This window comes from Podarcis liolepis (genome assembly GCF_965112155.1).
Source record: "Podarcis liolepis genome assembly, chromosome: 2".
NCBI classification, from domain to species: domain Eukaryota; kingdom Metazoa; phylum Chordata; class Lepidosauria; order Squamata; family Lacertidae; genus Podarcis; species Podarcis liolepis.
Genome location: NC_139555.1, coordinates 81576194 through 81598425, shown reverse-complemented (window position 1 = coordinate 81598425; position 22232 = coordinate 81576194). Strand labels below are relative to the sequence as shown.

The following is a 22232-nucleotide window of genomic DNA, read 5'->3' as shown; positions in this document are numbered from 1 at the left end:
TTGTTTCCACCCATGTAATAGTTAATGTGTGGTATAATTCAGTGTACCATTGTATAAGAATATTTACCATTTTTAATGGGTTGAATGAGATATGAATGATTCAGGGCACGTTTGTATGCAAACCTTGGCCCTGATTCTTTTGTATCTAAGATTGTGTATGTTTTTGTTGTTAAATCATTTCAAGATGTGTTATAGGAAGCAGTTCATAAATGGAATTATTATTTTCTCAAAAAATGTTTTTAAAAGGCAGCTACTGACAAAGTACATCCTGCCTGATCATGCAGCATAAACGCAATTACTAACCATTATAATTCTTTTCACAGCAGCTCATTTTGCATTTTTTATTTCGTGAATGGCAAGGGTGATTTTCTATAAAATCATCAGAAGAAATTAATTCCCGAGTCAATCCCAGACAATTAGCAGATACTCACACCTTAATTTCAACTTTACTAGGTCTAGCTGTCTTTCTCAAAAATCAGAGATACACGGCTAGAGTATAATTTCACTGTTGTTTAAAGCTGTGAAATTACACTCTAGCTGTGCCACAATTTCTATGCCATTTTACCCCAAAGTCTAGTAAAGTACCGTATTTTTCGCTCTATAAGATGCATCAGACCACAAGACGAACCTAGTTTTTGGAGGAGGAAAACAAGAAAAAAAATATTCTGAATCTCAGAAGCCAGAACAGCAAGAGGGATCGCTGCACAGTGAAAGCAGCAATCCCTCTTGCTGTTCTGGCTTCTGTGATAGCTGCGCAGCCTGCATTCGCTCCATAAAACGCACAGACATTTCCCCTTACTTTTTAGGAGGGAAAAAGTGAGTCTTATAGAGCAAAAAATATGGTAAATGGGAATACTATAAAGCAGACAGATTACTAAATACACCCCAATTCAGTATTTTATGCTGTCACTGAGCTCCCCCACAAATGGTAAAGCAATTCATTTTTTTTAAAAGTAAAATAGTCATGCAAACCCAGCAGCAGATTTATAAGTATGTTCAGCATGTGCAAAATTAGGGGTCCCCGAGGCTGAAGTGCTCCCAAGTTATTAGCATGGAATGATAAGTGAGCCTTTGAAATGCAACTACAGACGGTGAGTTGCCATTGTTGAATTCTATCATTACAATCTGCTGCATTGTTTCCACTCTTCATTTCTCCTACTCCCCGATTAAAGTCAGTGGAGGCTGGTCCAAAAAGGCAACCAGGACCTAGCTCTACTAAATGAAATGTCAAGCACATTTCTTTAAAGTTCTCCCCAAATTTCAAAGCTACACTCTTTCTGTCCCATGCATCCTTCCATAAATTTGCATTATGTTTCTCAACACCATTTTTTTTAAAGCAACAGCTAGTAGAAGATGCATTTACACAGGAAATGACCCATGAAAAGAAAATAAGGCTGTCCATTCTAAGTTTGGTTGGGTTTTTAAAATGCAACAAACACACATATAATAAGAGAAGAAGAGCCCTGCTAGATCAAGCCCAAGGCCCATATAGTCCAGCATTCTGTTCCCACAAGGGCCAACCAAATGCTCTTCAGAAGCCTGCAAGCACAAAAGCATATTCCTGGTCATTTTTAATCCAGATTGAAGATTACCTGATATTGTTTGCTCTGCATTTCAGTTGACAAATATCTGTCTTAGAGCACAACTCTGTTGGTTAAGGTCCCACTAGTAGAGAACATTTGTATTTGAGAGCTTGTCATCATCAGATATATTGTTTCACAGATACAATATATAATGGACTTACCTTCCTATCTGGCCAATTATACTTTTCAAAAATGGCATCATAAGTGTCCACAGCACCATCCGTAATCAGCATTATGGCTTGACTGCAAATACTCCCTTGTCCTGTATGATTGAACTGGGAAACAAACAAACAAATATTCATTGAGTTCTGGAATCCTTAGCTAGGCAAATGAGTATTTGCTGTAAGAAAACCATGCTCATCATTCCAGTGTGCATAGGCTTTACTGAAAAGCATCCAGTGCTATAGCCATCACTTTCCTGCTTGTTCCCTCAAAAAAAAGCAAGCTGCCGATGAAACCCCTATGGAATTTAGTACTACATCAGGGCTATAAATGTACACCTTCCTAAATCAAAGAAATTTGCAGGAAATATGCCACAATTTTGGCATGTTTTTTTTTTAATGTTAAGGTGAATGGGATTGACAATCACAATGGCGAGGGGAAAATACAACTCCCATTTTACTCATGACTCTTTTTTCAATTTAGGGTATTTATCTTCTTGGACTCCTACCCGCTACTTCCCCTGGACTCACACCTACACCCAATCCCAAACACAAACTAAATCTATAGATTTTTCAAAGCAGATAAGACTCCCTCATCTTCTCAGGCACCCTGTAACTTTTCTCTCCCATCCTGAATCCACCAATTGTTTAGCCACCAATGAAGTACAGAAACCAAGGTTCCACCATAATGTTTCCCTTGCACAAAGTAATTATGTTACCTGTAATTCTGCATGCTCATATTAAAAACTGGGGCATGAATTAATCTCGCAGTCAAATCTTTTTCCAGTTAAACCAACCTCATTTCGTAAGGAAGGCAGTTTTAATAGGAGTTCTTGTAGTGCCCAGATCACCCCATCTAGAAAGAGATTATATCAATGACTGTGCAGCAAATGTAGCAACACAGTAATTGGGTAATGGCATAGATGCCAGTAAGTAACAGGAGGTTGTGTTTGTTTCTTTAACAACCAAGCAGAAGACTGCTCCCTCAGCGCTGTTACTGAGCCTTGGATTCCACCTACTTGGATTCCCTACTATGATGGGAAACAAGTCTGCCTTGCTGAAAATGGGGTGATTGGAGGAGAGGGTGGGGAAAATAGCACCTGCATTTTCTTTCACTTCTGGGATTACCTCTGGGGTTATAACTTGGCAACCACTAAGTAATGGTCAAATGTGGCGTTCAATGGCAACTTGCCAAGATAAAACCAGCCAAATCAGGTCCCATTACTTCTAAAAGTAGAAAACCCTTTTTGAAAAGGGACATTTCCCGTGTCTAAAGGCACCTGTTGTTCTTCCTGAACTAAATCAAGGACAGTATGCAAAAAAAAGAAATGGTGTATTAAAATACCTTGGAGGTGGGCTGTCTTCATCTCTTTATTTTAAAACATTGCTTTATTCTGTCTGAATCTATCATATTCCACAGAATAAGCTACCGTATTCTCTTTTTAAAGCAGGTGATTAAATGTAAATGCTTTGATGAGTAATATCTCCTCATATGTGTCTAGAACTTTTTTTTGTTTTTATTGAATAGAAGGAGTGATGAATGTCTTTTCCATAATAATAACAATGACAAGAGCCTTATAATGAACTACAATTAACTCAGTGATTCATCAGTTACCAGTGAAAATTTCGATGCATCCTGACATTTGTAGCTCTTGGTTGTGATTAACAGTCTTTGAAATGTCACAGAATTTTATTTAATTGGTTAAGACTTTTTTTTAAAAAAAGAAAAGATAATCACGGCAAAGATCACATTTATCCCCAAAAGAGATAATTGCAGTTGTCACATGATATAGCAGACATTGACTGCTGAAACAAGCATTTCTGTAGTCCTACAGAAACCTATGGGAGTTGAATTTATCAAATGTTGGGGAGAGTTTGGACATAGTAACAATCACATCTTTCAAAATCATTTGTACCAACAACTTAGCTCTTTAGCAAGCTAAGTTATACTAAAATACAAGAAATTATAAGCGGAAATTAGTCAAGCTTAAATGCTATAGCCTATGAACCAGTCTGAAAAGCAAGACTCAGTAGACTAACACAAGAAGAACACATTTAAGCATGAGAATGTGCCAACCTGTAATTCTGAAGAATAGATTTACATACCACATACTGCTGGATAAAAAGAAAATTACCTAAATTATCACTGTAAAAATATAGCACAGTGTCTTTTGATACTAATCTGTAAGGAGGAAACCATTATTTATTTATTTTCATAGAAAGATACATACATACATACATACATACATGTATGTGTGTTTCCATAGTTTAAACCACGCTCAAAGTAGCTTACAACATGAAAAAATACAAAACTATAATATAACAAAAGTAGTTGTAAAGAATAAGTAAAACATAAAAAATGCACAAAACTTAACAGTTTCCACGTAAATCACAAAATCTGTAATAAAGATACAAAAAACCCAACAACTTCCCACAACAACAAAAAACCCCAAACAATACCCCAGCCTAAGCCGGTGACAACTGAAACAAAATACAAAACTTATAAAGGCCAATAACAACAAAACTTAGCAAAAAGCAGTAACTTACATCACTGAGCATGTTGAAAGCTTCAATTAAAGCTATATCCAACATTCCGATTCCTTTGGCAAAAAGTTTGTCAAGGTGCTCCCTGAAGTGCTGGGGAGGTGAGAAGAAAATAAATGGTGTTTCAATCAACATATTTGAGAAGATTTTTGCATTACACCTACCCTTGAAATCTTAAAGGCAAAATCAAGGAATGTGGCTTCTGGAACAGCATCAGGTGCTTTTTACGAATTCTGAGGAAAAAAGCTCAAATAAAGCAGGTCTTTGCCCCTCTGGTTTCAAGAAGAACGCTTTAAACTTTTAAAGAAAAGTGTGCCTGTCAGATATATTTATTGTGACAATTTATAAAGAAAAAGTACCGAAGAATATACAACAACAATAAAAACCAAGTGAACAAGTTCACAAAAATCATAAGATATATGATTCAAAGTTAAGTCCAAAGTGTACAATATAGGTTATCTGGGGACAGAACAATGCCTTCTTAACCAGTTTATATGATTCAATGATATTTACATTAACTGTTAATCAATAAGTATTTAAAATTGTCTAAAGAATGCACAGTGTTGTCTCTACAGAGAATGGAATTCAGTGGACTCATGTACAGGAAGAAATGGCGGCTGTCTGGTCTCAATATCAAACTTCTATTGTCAACCGTGGAAAGGGAATAACTAGGAGGAAGGGAGAACAAGGAAGGAAGGGAATACTGGTTAAGATGGCTAGTCCAAACAAAGTAGAAAGACAACGCTTCCTCAGAGCTCCGGAAGGCAGGGCCTAGGTGTGGCCTCACAAGAGACTAGCGGCATCTGAAACACAAAATGGAGGTTGCTGCTGCCTGCACTGTCCTAGGCAAACAAGACACAATGCTCTAGGTCAGCAGATTGCATACATACAACCATCACCAATAGGTGGCATAGACAAGAGATACTATGAATACAGCACAGGCTCTGGCCCATAAAAGTTTTAACACAATCCGTTTGTTAGTCTTTAAAGTGCCACAATGTTCTGTTGCTAAAGATGCAATAGACAAATACAGCCATGTCTATGGAACTCAAGATACTTGCAGTAGGATGAATTTTATTTCATATTCGTTTTGCCTGCTGTATCTTTTTATTTTCTTTTAAATGGCTGAAAAAGCTCAGTATGCAACAGCCCTTTCTAAAAACCAGTAATATAAATTTAAAAAAAATTACCACACGAAAATATATATGAAAATGTAGCCTTTAGATTTAATAAGGAAAAGAGTGGCACACTGTTAAATAGGGTTCCATAAAAGGAAATTGTATGCACTAATTCCTTGTATGAGTTATTTTTCTAAATTTTCTCTATGAAGCATTTTTTCCTGCTCTTTATTGAAATAATGCATTCACATGGTTTAGTAGATGAAAAAATATTATGAAACTTTCATAAGTTGAGAAGGAAAAAAATCCCTGCTTAAGGCAATTTTGAAGCATATGTTGCTGCTGCAAAACTAGGCAGGTTTTCCAATGCAATTAGTGTAGCTTAATGTTCATGGTGACCCAGTAAATATGGTTCACACAGCTCAATATTTCAAAACACCTAACGGCAAAATCTTGTTGATCTAAATAAGCAGTTAAGGCATAATGAATCTTGTAGCCAAGATTGTGGAATGTGTTTCACAGCATTTTGCTATTAAAATTTAAGCAAACGTTGAGAAATATGTCTATTCCAACATGTTTCATTTTAAATGCTAGTGACATTTTATCTTCTTAACTTAGAAGCATATCATGAATATAAAATCTAGGAACTAGAACAGGGATGGGGGGGGGGAGATCTTCAGATTTATAAAGCTATCTGGAGAGTCGGCTTCTGGTGATGATGTTACATTGCAAACCTCTGAACTATGTTACAAAGCTGAGAAAAGGCCAAGAGATTCCATGTTCCCTTAATGCATCTTGTCCCTTCTGAAGGCAAATTTCACTATCCTATTGCAACTACACACATCATTATGGGCACAGCTATTAACTGTAAAGCTAAATCAAGGCCAGCCAATGCGATGCACTCTAGGTGATGTTGGACTCCCATCAACCCATAGGTAATAGTCAGGAATGATGGGAGTTGTAGTTCAGTACCATTTGGAGGGCAGTTATCCCTGGGATTAAAAATAAAATCTGCATAACCAAGGTTTGGACAGATTAACCTTCTAGTTCTTTGTTGGTTGGCATCTGTCTGTCATGAGACAAGGGAGGAGTACACTATTGCAGTCAAACTGTTGGAAGGTTGCAGCTCCTGCTGTAGCTGTAGAGACTGATGAGGAAGAGACATGTCTTGTTGTAGGTGGGGAAGAAGGTGTCCAGTTGTGTTGCTGCAGATGCACCATGGTGTTTCTTCTCTCTGCACTCCTCTCAGCAGCCATTCCTCCTCTGGTCACTGCTATGGATACACTACCTGAGTAGCTTTTCAAACTGTTTCTCAAAATTCAAACTCACAAAGCAGTGTCCAAACCCTAGAAACTGTCCATGAAAACTCAAGGGAATGGCAAAGGCATCCCAGCATGGACTCTTTGACTACACCAAAGTCCTGTGCACCATGGCATCTGCCTTGGCATTACCACACCATTCAATCTCCAGCAGCGTTACAATTCTGGAAAGGCAGCAGGAAGACTGGTGGCTTGGTGCATGAGATATAACATCATTTGTAGCTACAAGTAGTCCCTGTGCCTTTCATGAGCGGAGGGAAGGAATGTGATGCAACATTTCGGAACTGAAAACATAAGCAGACTTAAACTTTTGAATATTTCCAATGGGGAACAATAAACTTCCCTAATTAAAGATGGGAACGGTCTAACTCTCACCCACCTTAACCTTAAACTTCTGAGACTGAAACCACGAATTAGACTGTACCGAAACGCACCTATGGGACAAATTAAAAAAGTGTTCCTTTAACATTAATAGGATACGAGATGGGAAAACTTTTTAGCCTCTTCAGCATGAACATTTCCCCAGTAGTACTTCTTTGGATTTTAAATTTTTAAGCTTGCAATAAGCCTTTCCCCATTATATTTATATGCTAACATGATGTTAATTAGACAGTGGCATGTACTAGAATAATCAACCAATTAATTTTCAAAAAAAAACACTGTGGGAAAACTTTGATTACAATCTGAAACAAACAGTGTACGATCAAAGAAAAACCACTACAAAAGTTGGCAAATAAATATTCACCAATGTAAACAGAATTTCACTGTGTGTACTCAGGAAATAAGCAAATTTATTTATTTATCTATTCCCCATCTACTATCCAAAGACCTTGGGATGGCTGACAGGATATCTTAATCACAACAAAATGGACAAGAGTTCTTCTTCATCTTCTTTGGCAATCACTCATAGCCGAGTAAGATTGTCTTCCATAAATACGGTTTTAACAATGAGTCTGTAAGTGACTGTGGAGGCCAATTCTGGACCCACACGTCCTTTCACAGTGGGGACATTGGTTCCCGGGCAGGAGTTGATCATGGTGTGGATTTGCCAAGCGTGCCTTCCTTTTAGCACATTTCTCCCTTGCGTTCTCAGTTCGAGTACCTTCAAAGTCCATGACACCTTTTGTAAATGCTGTTCTCCAACTGGAGTGCTCACAGGCCAGTGTTTCCCAGTTGTTGGTGATTATACTACATTTTTTAAAATTTGCCTTGAGACAGTCTTTAAACCTCTTTTGTTGACCACCAGCATTACGCATTTTGCTGCTGAGATTGCTCAAGGACACGAACACCAGGATTTCTGGGGCTATATCCAAAGTTGCAGCTCTGAAGGCACAACAGACTTCTGTTTGCCATAGAACTTCCTTTTTTCCCCTGTACCCTCCACCCCACCCCATCCCTGCCCCTCAAAATCAGCATCAGATTGGGGAACCCTCGGAGCAGATTTTGGCAACCTGCATGGGAGGAGAGGAAAACAGAAGTTCCACAGCATGAGTGGAACTCTGTTTGCACAGCATTGGATACAACCCCTGTACTTTGATGCAACTTTGTAGTTTTCCAGGGTTTCTGGATCCCAAATCACAATTCTCAAGAACCTGGCATACATGTTTCTGCTGCTGCCTGCTAAAGGCCGCAGCAGCAGTCCCTATCATTGCCACAGAAAGCTAATTTTCAACAGAAAGGGAACATATTTTATTAAGTAGGAGCAGGGTGAGTTGGTGTTGAGTCATTTCAATATGAGGCTCAAATTTTGAGTAATTTGGGTTTGGCCTATAATTAACTCTTGACTTCCAAACTGGGGAATTTCTTTTTCAAAATTCTCCAATTCTACACGTCAATTGTATTGCTAGCAGATACCTATTCATAACTGGGTTCCTGTTCTCAACTTGGCTCCAATAATTTGGAAGTCTGAAAACCCAGCCATATATATGTTTACTCAAAAGTAAGAGTATAAATCTCTTCAGTTAGGTTGATGCAATAAGATTCCAGTTTGCTCCAGTCAGTTAAAGGAAAGTCTGGTAGGTGGCTGCAGGAAAAACTGGAGAAATTACCTCTGCTTCCCATTCATGGAAGCCTTCTGTGAGTAAAGAGACACAACTGGATATGACCCTGTGCTGATGAAATAAAATTCAACAGAAGGTTCACATTGCTGCAGAGAGAGGAAGGAACAACTTTTGTTATATTCTAAAATTTGACTGTATATTGCTATCCACCTTGGACGCTACCAAAAGATGGCATACATTCTTTTTAATAAAAAAATAAGGTAAAACAAAGATATGAGGACTGGGCACAACAAATGAGGAAAATGCTTTTATCGTGCCATAAATTGACTGGGCAATAGGAACATAAATGAGATAGCTGAACATTCTGCATCATTATACCAGTTCAGCCAACCAGCATTATAGAACTCACTACCACAGCTATAGTTGCAATATATATAGGGGTTTATTCCTAATTTCATTTATTATGTATCTATCACTGAGATGCTCTGTCAACTTAATTTCATCTGGAAGTATTTAGAATAATGTGTGTGAGAGAGAGCTTAATGTATAACGCAAGAATGCAAATTGTGATACTGTTGCCGTAAATGTGGAGTTGCATTAAATCAGATAGTCATATAATTCCTAAGAGGTAGGAAATTGTAATATGGAGTTTCTCAGACATGAAAACCTCTTGGCCCAACTAAACACGTATTAAACCAGGCAATTGCACATGTTTGTAATTTTGCAGGAAAAGTACAGACAATGATAAAATACTGTCTGCACTATTTCCCACTTTGAAAAGAAAAAAAAGGAATGTTTTACAAATTGATACACTGAAAGGCAAGACCAGCTTAATAACAAAACTATAATATAAACCAGACTGGTACTATGTAAGAGTAGAAATGTATGTTTTTACTGTTTAGCTCAAGGAGATGCAAATCCAGATTCCCGCATTATACTTAAGATGATTGCAAATTTCACCATACACTGAACTTTAGTTTTGAGTGAATATGGCAAGGTCGACCCACACAACCACTTTAGAGGTAGATGATTAACCACAGAATTGCTTTTCCCATAAATGTTTACATATCAAGGTAAGAGTTCTTATGGATATGCCCCCACATTGCTACTAGACCACAAGCTACTAGATCCTAAGACCACGTCAGCTGGGATCCAAGGGGTGGTTGCATAGAGCTGCCCTGCAGTGCTTCTGAGCCCCAGCTCTTCTTCTGTCAAAGTTATTCCTGAAACTTGGGGGAGCTGGGGGATGAAGGGGGCAGAGATAAAACTCTCTCACACACATACATATTTGAATCCCATGTTTGTTAAGTTTTACAGCCATGGCAATTTGCCATATCACCAAAGAGGGGCACTTTGACATGACCACATGAAAATTGATAGGAATATCCACTTGTGGCAACTGTTCTACATTAAAATGGAAATTTGAAACTGCTGTCCGTCTAGAGGGTAGTTCACATGGTTCAACAGTGTGTAGTTTCAGGCTTGTGTGAGCCCCAACCTCAAACTGCACATGGAGTATCATTAGGTGGCCTATTCCCATAGAAAGGCATAATCCATTGTGTGCCCCTTACACACACACACTGTATGTTTCTTGGTTTGCACATATGGGACACAGAAGTACATGTGTACACCCAGTGCTTTTTTTCGTAGAAAAAATAGGTTCTGGTACAGTGGTGCCTCGCAAGACGAAATTAATTCGTTCCGCGAGTCTTTTCGTCTTGCGATGTTTTTCGTCTTGCGAAGCACGGTCCGTCGCAACTGCGCCTCTTCAAGCGGCTTTAAGAAAAAAGCGAACAAACTCGCAAGACGTTTTCGTCTTGCGAAGCAAGCCCATAGGGAAATTCGTCTAGTGAAGCAACGCAAAAACTGAAAAACCCTTTCGTCTAGCGAGTTTTTCGTCTTGCGGGGCATTCGTCTTGCGGGGCACCACTGTACTCACGATGAAATTATTACAGTAAGCACCGCACTTTTTAACAAAACAAAAAAGGGTGCTGGTACTGCGTACCCTTGAGTTTCCCCCTCCCTCCCCAAAAAAGCACTGTGTGCACCCCACTTTGCAAAGGATGTTCTATACACAATAAAAAGTAAGACATCACAAGCCTCCTACAGCAACATATTGGGAAATTCAATGAACCAGCACAAGCACATTTATGGGAACCCTTTCAAGTGGGACTGAGAAGCCAGCATAATAGAAATGCAAAACAAATTGACTGCATCAAATTATGGTACTTAATTTCAACTGGAAACTCAGTTGGTACTACATAGTTGCATATATTCCACTCACACAAAAAGCATACACTATTCAAAACCAGTGTTTTATAATTATAACAGAAACAGAACATCTTAATAAAACATTTTGGAACTAGGTGGCCTGCTTCCTCCCCATAAATTTATTCTAGTGCATGCTGTTCATGTAAACATATCAAATACTTTAACATCACCCTGTCATATCTGACACTAACCTTGCCACTTAACTCAATTCATTAAAATACTTCATTTGATTCAGATGTTTCTCAAAACTCTCTTTGTCTATAAACTGACAAATGAACAGTCTCAACTAAAGTAGATACAATTTAAACTTTTTGTAAAAAAAAAAAAAGCAACAACACAAATACTTACTGGAACAACTTTTTATTACAAAATGCCTGTAATTAAGATGGGTGGGGTGTATACAGAGTAGGAACTTATTGTTGCATTGATCTGTGCAAGGAGCATAGAGAGAAATGTTGCATTGCAGGGCCAAATGAGATGTGATGTGGGAGATCCTAGACTGGATAGCCTAACATTCCCCCCTGCCCCCGCCTTTGGTTAAATACAGCTGTTGGCACGCTATGGGTTATGGGTGGAAAACACTATTGAACCAGAACTATTATGCTGGAATTAATAAGGTGTGTGGGTGTATCTAAGCTTTTCCCAATTCTCTCAGAAGGTACTTTTAATTATGGGTGGGAAAAGCTGCCAGTCCTGTACATGTCTATTCTTCATGTGTGGTTAATACGAGCAGAGGAAGGGGAAAGTTTAAGTCAGAATAACTGTGCAAGAGGCAGAGTTAATCCCTCCTCTTCCAGTGCAATGGTCCCAAGGTAAATCTTCCCTCCACTCATGATTGCTAATCCCCCACCCACCCATTATCTAGAGAGTTTGCTCTCTTGAGGTTTGGCAATCCACTCTCAGCAGTAGGTAATTTTTTCCCCAAGCAGCATGTTGATGCAGAATTTTACCTTCACCCTTATGAGTGGACACTAAAATGAAGAGGATACCAATTAGATGCTACAACATACGGTAAATAGAATCACAACTTTCATCTGGCCACTGAAAAATAGCTCAGATAAAAATGTATTGGAGTCTTGAAAATGGGACTAGCACCCCTTTCTCATGGATGATAATGAGAAGCCAGGCATAGGGGTTTTTGCTTATGCTCATTGGGCGGCATCCAGTGCTCCTGTGGACTGTCTGCAGCCCCACAGTTGGGACTCCCTCTGGAGCAGAGTTAAGGGAGCTGCAGCGGAGAGGAGGAGAAGGCGAAGGCCTACTGCATAACTGGAAGCCCACTGGTACAACACAGAATGTTCTAGATTGATGAACTAATAACATACAATTATGTTTGGCTGAGCTCTCCTTTAACTCAAACCCAGATAACAGGCTTTCTAGAACCTTTAAAAAATGACATAAACATGTTCAAGGAGCAACACAGTCAGATGGGTGGGATACAAGCAATTAATAATAATAATAATAATAATAATAATAATAATAATAATAGACAGTCTAACTTTCAAGAGGCGAATTCTAATCTGGTTATAACCAATATATTTCATTGGGACATTAAGGTGAAGGATGGGTAAATTATATTATTATTAATATATTATTATTAATAATATATTATTATTAATATATTATTATTAATATATTATTATTAATATATTATTATTATTATTATTAATACAGAGATATGTTGCACTATATTTTAATAAACCTGGGTTATGAATTGCTAAAGACATTTTGGAACTTCTGCTTTGTAGGTGTTATACCATGCTAAAATTTAACAGTCATCACCACAGCTGCTTTAGTCTTTCAAAACTATGTTAGGGCCCTGTTTGTAGTATAGTATTATATGGTATGGTATAGTATAGTATAGCATAGCATAGTATCTTTACCCTTTGGCAAACGTCTTTGCATGGTTTCAGAACACAATATATTTCACCCCTCTTTTCATCCCAAAGAAGGCGGTAAAACCAGAAGATATTTTCCATCACAGGACACATGTTTTTACAAGAGGATGCTTCTGCAATTAATCTTCAGACTATTCAATAGTATAATTACTGTGGCACCAAGTACTAATTAATAAGTACATAATGGAATAAAATGGCATTAAGCAAACTGTCAGTTTACCATTGCTTAACACCAGTTGGCAAAAGCAGCACATTCAATCTGTCAAAAATAATTCAGATCAACACGCAAACTGTAAAGCTAAGAATATGGTCTACATTTTTTTCTGTGGTATCTAAAAGAATGATTAAAAAAAAATATCAGCCAAATCTTAAACGTGTGTGTGTGTGTGTGTGTGTGTGTGTGTGTGTATATATATATATATGCAGGTTTTGGTGTCTTCGGGTGTCTTCCCGTGTAAGAGTTGGGGTGCCTAGACACCCCAACTCTTACACGGGAAGACACCCGAAGACACCAAAACCTGCATTCCTGTACCTGTGAAAATCTACGAAAGCATATATATATATATATATATATATATATATATATATATATATCTGTAACATCCGTAAAAGCAGAAAGGAGACTGCATCACACGGTAAAACAACAACACCAGAAACAATACAGAATGAAGTATTAAGAAGGATACAAAATCATAGCGTTCTTAAAACTATACATGGACCTAAAGCGCAGGGTTGTTTAAGAACAATTGTAAAATAAAGCCACAATATATCTAGATACATTTGTCATTACTACCCCCCTTACTCATATTAATGGCATAAATTACAGCACATTGCTTTCCATGGAAATTTGCCTAACTCTATACAGTTTGGGTAATGTGAGAAACCTCTGCCAGTCAGAGCAGGAAATACTGGACTACATGGGCAAACGGTCTGAGAAGGCAGCTCCCTGTGTTTCTTAGAGTATCAGCAGAGCCTTCCCAGGCAGTTCAGCTGAGGTAGCTATTTGACACTACCAGCCCATACTGGAACCAACAGAGACCAACAACACCTTGCAAGATCAAACTTGTTGTTGAAGGAGTAACAACTTCACCTTGGGTTCAGTTCATACTGTAACCTTGCCACATGGGTGGCCATTTCAAACAGAAATGTGTGGTGGGGGGCCATTTGTGTGAAGCGGCTTGGCTCCCCACATGCTTTGGGAGATTTCAACCACTTCACCACAAATCTCCACAATGCTTTTTCCAAAGACCATCTAGGGAAATGAAGCTAATGGCTCTTCTAGACTGCAGGAAAAAAGAATGAATTAATCAGGGATCTCTGTTTCGAGAGCCAAGAGTAGAGTCTGCAGCCAACTCTTGTTTAACCCTTTATTGGCCACATCTATTTGAGGTTCTTGTTGTCAACGGCCCTTTCTGCTCGGAGTGCCTACTTACTTTTATGTAAGCTCAAGTTTAGCTTCTCTCTTTTTCCCTTTGTGCCCAAAGAAAGGAATCCGTGAGCTTGAACATTTGTATCAGATTCCAACAACAGATGTCAGTTCCACCCAACTTTAATGCACCACACAGTCACCTAGTTTGCTGAAAGCCTCAAAACCATTCCTAGTCTCATTAGCTGCAGTTACGAAGACATCGGCTAAAATGTTCCATGGCTGCCAAGTATTCCAGACCACTTCATGTGTATCTGATTGCCTGCACCACCCTTTACTTTGCTTACATTCTGATACTGAAAGCAATTATCTTCTGGCAGACTGGGTAAGTTCCTGGTAATATTGTTACAGCAATGAGCACAGTGAGGAGCTGTTTCTGGAAACACACAGTGAACAGATTAAGAAGAAAGCCTAAAAATTGGTGGATTTTATACCAAGTACGTAGACTAAAAGTGGTCCAATAATAGACGGGAATTTTATGAAAGAACCAACAATACTTATTACAGTGGTGCCCCGCAAGACAAATGCCTCGCAAGACGGAAAACTCGCTAGATGAAAGAGTTTTCCGTTTTGGAGGTGCTTCGCAAAACGAATCTCCTAAGGGCTTGCTTCGCAAGACGAAAATGTCTTGCGAGTTCCTGCGGGGTTTCCCCCCCCCCTTTTCTGAGCCGCTGAGCCGCTTATCAGCTGATCCGATAAGCCGCTAAAAGCCGCTAATAGCGCTAATCCGCCAATGGGCTTGCTTCGCAAGACGAAAAAACCACTAGATGAAGAGAATCACAGAACGGATTCTTTTCGTCTTGCGAGGCACCACTGTATATTGCTATGGTTGTCCGATACAGATTCTATTTTAAGCAAGAAGTACACCCTGTATCATGGGACTTTTTTGTGTGGTCCTTGTATGGCACTAACAGAGCAACATTTCCAGCCACTTTATAAAATGTTGTATTTCCCCACATAAAAAGCCAGGAACCCATTGGCATTGGGTTGCCAAAATTCATCTGGAGAGATGAGCCAGCTTCCTTTGGCTTCTATCAGATTGGCTCCATGGCAGGAGGAGAAGGAGCCGGCTACTGAAGCCATGCACGACTCTGCACTCAGCCCCCTCAACACTGAAGAATTCCAGGGTTTCAGATGCTCCCCTGCCTTTGAAAGGAGAAATACGGAGCCCCTGAGGTCCATTCCTTGACCTGAAAGAGGCACACTTCAGTGATATCTCCACTGATCATATGCAGCCTCATCATACACCTGCCTGTTGTTTAAATGAGCAAAGGAACCATACATTGCATCCAATCAAACAATGGGATTTCATCAATTAGGAAATCATGGTAGTCATCTCATGCATGGCCTTTGCTGTTTCATACAATTTCCATTATTTCTTACCTCTTTGTTGGCTCTGTCTGCTTGAACTAATGTTCCATTCAAGCAAGGTTCTACGTAGTGCAGTTCTTCATTGTACTACAGACAGCGGGTGGGAGGAAAAGGTTGGACATTTAATACAAGGCTTTGAAAGATCTAAGTTAATGAAAGCAAACAATGGAGAAGATTTATCTAGACACAAAACCAACATGAAATGCAATGGTTTCCTTTCAAACATGTAAGCTTTGTCTTTGCCTTATAGACTTTGTTTTCAAAAAGGATGGATCAGAAACTACCCCATCATGTATATTTGAATGTGCCACTCATGTCAGGCCCTGGCTGAAATGTGGATGATACTAGTTCTCTGCATCATGTGAGCAAACTCTTAACAAATATTTAAATCAGGACACTGCCCATTGGTTTCTACTGTAGCTTCGCTTCTGTGAGTAGAGTTTATATTCACAGAAAAGGGTGGTCCTGCCTCCCTCTTTGCTCTACAGCCTGCTGTCCCCTCTTGAAAATCTGCACCTGTGAGCTGGTTAACCCTTAGGAATGGTGTGGGATGCAGTGCAGGGAATATCAGGTGGAGAAGTTGGCAGAGTTTAGTGGTATTTCATGCATTGCGACTTGCTGTTATTTTTATTGATTAGAGTTTAGTAATTCTTCATTGTAAATGATAAGCATAAACTGTTTAATTATTATTTGCTGATATTTAATTTTACTGTTTACTGTTAGATTCCAATGAATTGTTTAATATTGATTTATTTGATATAAGTTGTTTATTTCAAAGTTATTGTGACTTTTTGTATTGGATCAGATTGTTATTACTAATGTCTGCCTTTTTATTACTTTAAAAAATATTTTTAATTCAATATTTTCTTGGTGTACAAATGCATGTTTATGTGAGGACCTGATTCTTGTCTCTTTTTTCAGGTTGTAAAGTCTTTACTACAGATCAGTTACATTTGTTACATTTGAACCAGACAGAGGGCCTTTTCGGTAGTGGCGCGCGCCCTGTGGAATGCCCTCCCTTCAGATGTGAAGGAAATAAGCAGCTATCTTATCTTTAAAAAACATCTGAAGGCAGCCGGGTTTAGGGAAGTTTTTAATACTTAATGCTGTATTGTTTTTAACACTCGATTGGGAGCCGCCCAGAGGGGCTGGGGAAACTCAGCCAGATGGGCGGGGTATAAATAATAAATTCTTATTCTTATTCTTATTATTGTTATATTGTTATATTGTTATGAGACATTAATGGTGAGTACAGTATAAGGTCAGGGAAGAAAATTGAGTGAGTGTTGGAAGCCATCCAGAGTGGCTGCAGCAACCCAGCCAGTTGGGAGGGGTATAAATTTAAAATCACAACAACAACTATTAAATTCTGCATTTCGTGAATGGAGGAGCAACGTAGGATCCAAGCGGGGGAGGTGGTGTATAAAAATTATCAATTAATCCTAAAGAATTTATGTGTCTCTCCACTCCCCTGATAACTTAATTTACATGGTAGCTGTGAGGACCTGATTGTTTTCCCACTCTGCACAGACACTGAGAGACAACAGAATCACAACCAGTAGGTGAAACCACCAGACATTTAGCCTAATTATCACATGGGAACGAAGACAGCGTTGCAAGAATTCATCTGCAGGGGGGAGCATGGTTAGTGAATTGCCTGAGAGCATCCTTGGTTTATTGTGCTGTGCCTTCTCCTCAATTAAGCTAAGCACTCAGTGGTTGCAATCTGCTCCATCTTGGACATCTGCCTCCATCACTCATATGGACAGTTCAATGCTCTCTGATAATCCTTAATTAATTACCCTGGCACACAGGCAAGGGTGTTTAATCTGGACCATGTCAACCATTACTGAATACTAATCTCCTATTAATAAAACAATCTGAATTCAGATGCTCATCCCTTTGGTGCAGTCATGTTTGGTGGCCACTTTCTGCACAACCCCATTTACTGAAATTGGGGATATTCTAATTTGTTTTAAAAATACCCATAGGTATTTTTAAATTTTAAAGATATCCTGTTTGCAAAATATATTTCTTATATATCTTATGGTAGATTGGTTTGTGGACATCTTAGGATTCTGGAAGTTTCTGAACCCAGTTAACATCCACACATCATTGTTCTCTATGTCTCTTTCATAAAAAGGACCTCTATATTGAAACACCTTGTGAAGACCATCATCTCTTTTAAATAAAAAATACAGATCAAAGAGGAGTTCACTCAACTGAACTTGGGGAGATTGTTCTTTTCAGTGGCCACCCAGAAAATAAAACTTTCCAAACTGCTCTTCAAACTCAGCAAAGTTCAAAAAGCAGTTTGGGGATTTATATATTTTAAGGGGGAATTAGAATGCACACAGCAGCTGCATTTGCCCTTCCTACATCAATTCCCCAAACTGCTTTTTGGGAGTGTAAATAGCAGTCTGTGGATTCTGTGGAGGTAGCTTGTGTGTGAAAAATAAACTTTATGAAACAAAGCAAACGAATTCCAAAGAATATTGGCAAAGGGTCATTTGAACCACAGTTTAAGCCAGTTTCATATTCTACCCTTTAATGACTGCATTATTTTTCACCCCAGTCTTTACCATTCATCCCTTATTTTTAAAAATAAAATAATATTACTGCAATTGTTAGCCTCTTTCACCCATGGTACATTTTTTAAAACCCTGCAAGGATATTCTCTTCAGTGCATACTTACCAAAATATATATATATATATATCCCACTATTCAGCATACAAGCTTCCAATGGGGCTAAATAAGGGACCACCAAATTTAAAGTTCAATAAAGAGCTTTGCTGTGTGACTAACATCCAGAATTCATGGCTGATGAAATTCCTGTGCTGTACAGTATTAGTCTGACCAGCCCACATTCTTTTTGCCTTAGTAACAGGATGTTTCACTACAAACATCTTTATGACACAGCATATTTCATTTATTTATTTTGCCACCAACTTCTGTAAATCACAGCATCTCATGGTTTTTTGGCCCTTTCCCTCTCATTTCTCTCATGCTTCACATCCAAGATCTCTGGCTTCTGCTCCTCTGCTGTCACCCCTGTGTTTCACCACACTCTGCTTCTGATCTGATAACTCCTCCATTCCCCTTTATTTGTCCCCCTTTTCTCATGCAGTGGTCAAGCCACAATAAGAGTTAAAATTGTGCACATTGTGATAAAAACACAAGGCTTGGTTATACAAAGAATATATATTATTCAGACAATTCCCTTGTTCAGAGATGACAATGACATAGCACCTCCAGTTTAAAAGATTTCCGGAAGGAAATATGTCTGCCCAAGTCTCGGGCAATTGGCTTAGATAGCATGGGACAAGGTATGGGACAATTAACTCAATTTATGGGAAGTTTATATGTAGTCCGTTTTCAATGCTACACAGGAAGCAGTCTTTAACACTGATGCATTTAGCTTAGTATTGTCTACATCAGCCTTCCACAACCTGGTGTCCTCCTCAATATGTTGTTGGACTAAAATGCTTGTTGGTCTTGCTGGCTGGGGCTGATGGGAATTCTAGTCCAAAACATCTGGAATCAGGTTGGGAAAGACTGGTCTTCACTGATAGCTGTTTTCCAGAGTTTCAGGCAGAAGTCCTATTACCCAGTCCTAGCTGAAGCTACCAAGGATTACACCTGAGACCTTCTGCTTGTTAGCCATAACCTTTATCAATGAACTACAGCACATTCCCAGTAGTTCATTTCCTATGACTATTCTTCTGCTCTGAAACAGGAAGGCAATTTGCAATCATCTCCTCCTTTCTGTGCACCTTCCACATAGTTTTTCTAGTTAGTACAAGACTATCCTGCATATATTAAAATGAGCAACTGTGATGGATCTCTAAGGTCAACCATATTGTCCTTCCTCCTCAAAATGATAAGAAAATAATGCTGAAGTAATATTTTGAGGAAGTAATATTTTTCTCCTGCCATAAAAGTTGCTATGATACTGCTGAAAATCTTTAATTGAATTAAAATTTCCATCCCAGCCAGGGTGTTGTTAATTTAATGGCAAACTCATATTTCTATAAAAGCATTGTCCCCAGGTTTCAGCCCCAGACAGAATTAGCACTATGCTTTTTATGATAATATTGTTAATTTAACGCTTGACTTAGTATTTTACTTCAAAGCAGACTGGGAGAAAATGTCTATTTTTCTTACTACAGACATCTCTGTTCATGCACTGATGATCTGACCTTATATTTTAACTTAGGCCACACAAAATCAAGTGCATTGTTTAACAGTTCTTTTTGTAATTCAATCATCTAGTCCATCAATTTTAGATAGATTTTGCAATAACTTACCCGTGAAAGCGACAATGATTTTTTTGGTACATTATCTTTTTATGTTTATACTCTGGAAAGGTCTGCATTGGACATTTGTGTGCCATTTATTCATGGGTATATTTAGAAACATAAATTATCAGAGGATGAAATGAAGCCAATACATATCTGGAAAATAACCCATTTATCTGTATCACTGAACTATTTTTCAGTATTCAATTACAATAATTTTAAGAGTTGATTAAATTTTTAATTATGATCATGTGTACTCGCATTGTTGATAATGAGAACTATAGACATAATTCTATGCATGGATGATTGAAAAGATAACCTAAACTATTGCTATGCAAGACAGAGAGATTTTGAGAAAAAAACAGTTTCCCAAATTTATTATATAATGTGCTTGAAGACAGAAGGGATTTCAGAAAGTGAAAGCAGACTGAGCATTTCTGAAAATCACACCTAAGGGGGCTCCATTGTACAAGGGGGATTTCAAGTGATAAAGAAGTAGCAGAGTGTCATTAAGGATCCAACGCCGAGCGCCTTCTGGCAGTTTCCTCATTGCGAGAAGTGAGATTACAGGGAACCAGACAGAGGGCCTTCTCGGTAGTGGCGCCCGCCCTGTGGAATGCCCTCCCTTCATATGTGAAGGAAATAAGCAGCTATTCTATCTTTAAAATACATCTGAAGGCAGCCCTGTTTAGGAAAGTTTTTAATATTTAATGCTGTATTGTTTTTAACACTCGATTGGGAGCTGCCAAGAGTGGCTGGGGAAACTCAGCCAGATGGGCGGGGTATAAATAATAAATTATTATTATTATATTACTTTTCTGAGGGGGCCTGTATCTCAGTGTTTTGCATACAGAAGAAACCAGATTTAAACCCTAGGTTCTCAATGCAGGGCTAGGAAAGTCTCCTGTCCAAAATCCTGGAAAGTCACTGTTGGTTAAGGTAGACAAGACTAAGTTTTTTATGTATTTTATTTATTTAATATATTTGTTGGTTGCTTTTCTTACAATGTAACTCAAAAGCAGCTTACATTAAGGGCCTGTTCTCAAGCAGCTGAATTTGGGTGTTATGAAAAAAGGGGCAGCAATTTGTTATTTAATTTATTCTTGCTGTATTTTTTTACAGGCGGGGAAAGTTTGCATGGGGTTTTCTGCCTCAGTTGCCAAAATAAGTTTGTTGGCCTTGGGAGCAAAGGCTGTGGTTGGGAAGGGCGCCATTTTTCTACTCTGAGGCAGAAAAATACTTTAGGCCTGTCTTGAGCTTACCCATCCATGCCCTCCCAACAACCACAGCTGGGAAACACAGGAGAACACCCATTTCCTGGTTATATTTTCAGCCTTTCTTGAATAAGCAACAACTGGAGCAATGTTTTCTCACAGTATGTTTTAAAGCTTCTCTTGGACAACAGAATGATCTATTGTGTCAAAGCAGGTAGCAAGAAGATGGGAGAAAAATAAGGTTTATTGCATCACATTACTTGAAAATAGGGGTGTAAGTGACAGAGTAGGGCAGGAACTCCATTTCCCATCTGCCCCAGCCAGCACAACCAATGTTGAGGGATGATGGAAGTTGTAATCCAAAGCAAATGGCCAAAGTTTCCTCACAGGAGTAGGAACTCAGAGCAAAAATCATGCAGTTTCAACCAACTGACTCTTGCTCTCTAAATACAACAACCCAATAGTAAATATTGATGGTGGTAGGGTTTATAGATAAGGAAAGTAAAACATACAGAATATAACTACTTATTAACCTCATGATTAACCACCAAATGCACCTATTTAAATATTTTGATAATTAGGTTGACACATTTAGTCTCTGAAACCTATTTACTGGAGTTTTTGTTGGGCAGTAAACCATTGCTGATAGAGAATGCAATTAGGCTTTCCTATTATTTGAGCTTCTAGTGATATTAATGTAGTGAACAATTACAGATTAATAATAAATAAAAATACAGATTAATAAGATTATTAATAATAACAAACCTTTCCTGATATAGAATGCAATTACACTTTGCTATTATGTAAGCTTCTGGTAATAATAATGTAGTGAGTAATTGCCGATTAATAAGATAGATACTATTTCCTAACATTGTTATCTCTTAAATATACAGTATGTTTGGAGTCTAGGTGCCGTTATACCATTTGATATTAATGTGCGTAGCTGAACACAAGTTTGACACACATGAAACACCAATGGGTATCCACATTCAGTTCAATGGATAGGTAAAGGTAAAGGGACCCCTGAC

The 22232-nt window shown here is 38.4% G+C and overlaps 1 protein-coding gene across 4 annotated transcripts in view; it reads right to left on the bottom strand.

Moving 5' to 3' along the window:
- CACNA2D3 (calcium voltage-gated channel auxiliary subunit alpha2delta 3) overlaps positions 1 to 22232 on the bottom strand; it is a 482706-nt gene that overhangs the window by 238676 nt on the left and 221798 nt on the right. For all 4 annotated transcript variants that reach the window (XR_014522462.1, XR_014522463.1, XR_014522464.1 and 1 more), the window contains exons 9-11: positions 15704 to 15778; positions 4292 to 4381; positions 1745 to 1858 (exon numbers count right to left, since the gene is read on the bottom strand). Coding sequence is in view for 1 of the 4 variants with exons in the window: in XM_083489214.1 (XP_083345340.1) it covers positions 1745 to 1858; positions 4292 to 4381; positions 15704 to 15778 (279 nt within the window). In the remaining 3 variants the exon portion in view is untranslated. The remainder of the gene's footprint in view (positions 1 to 1744; positions 1859 to 4291; positions 4382 to 15703; positions 15779 to 22232) is intronic.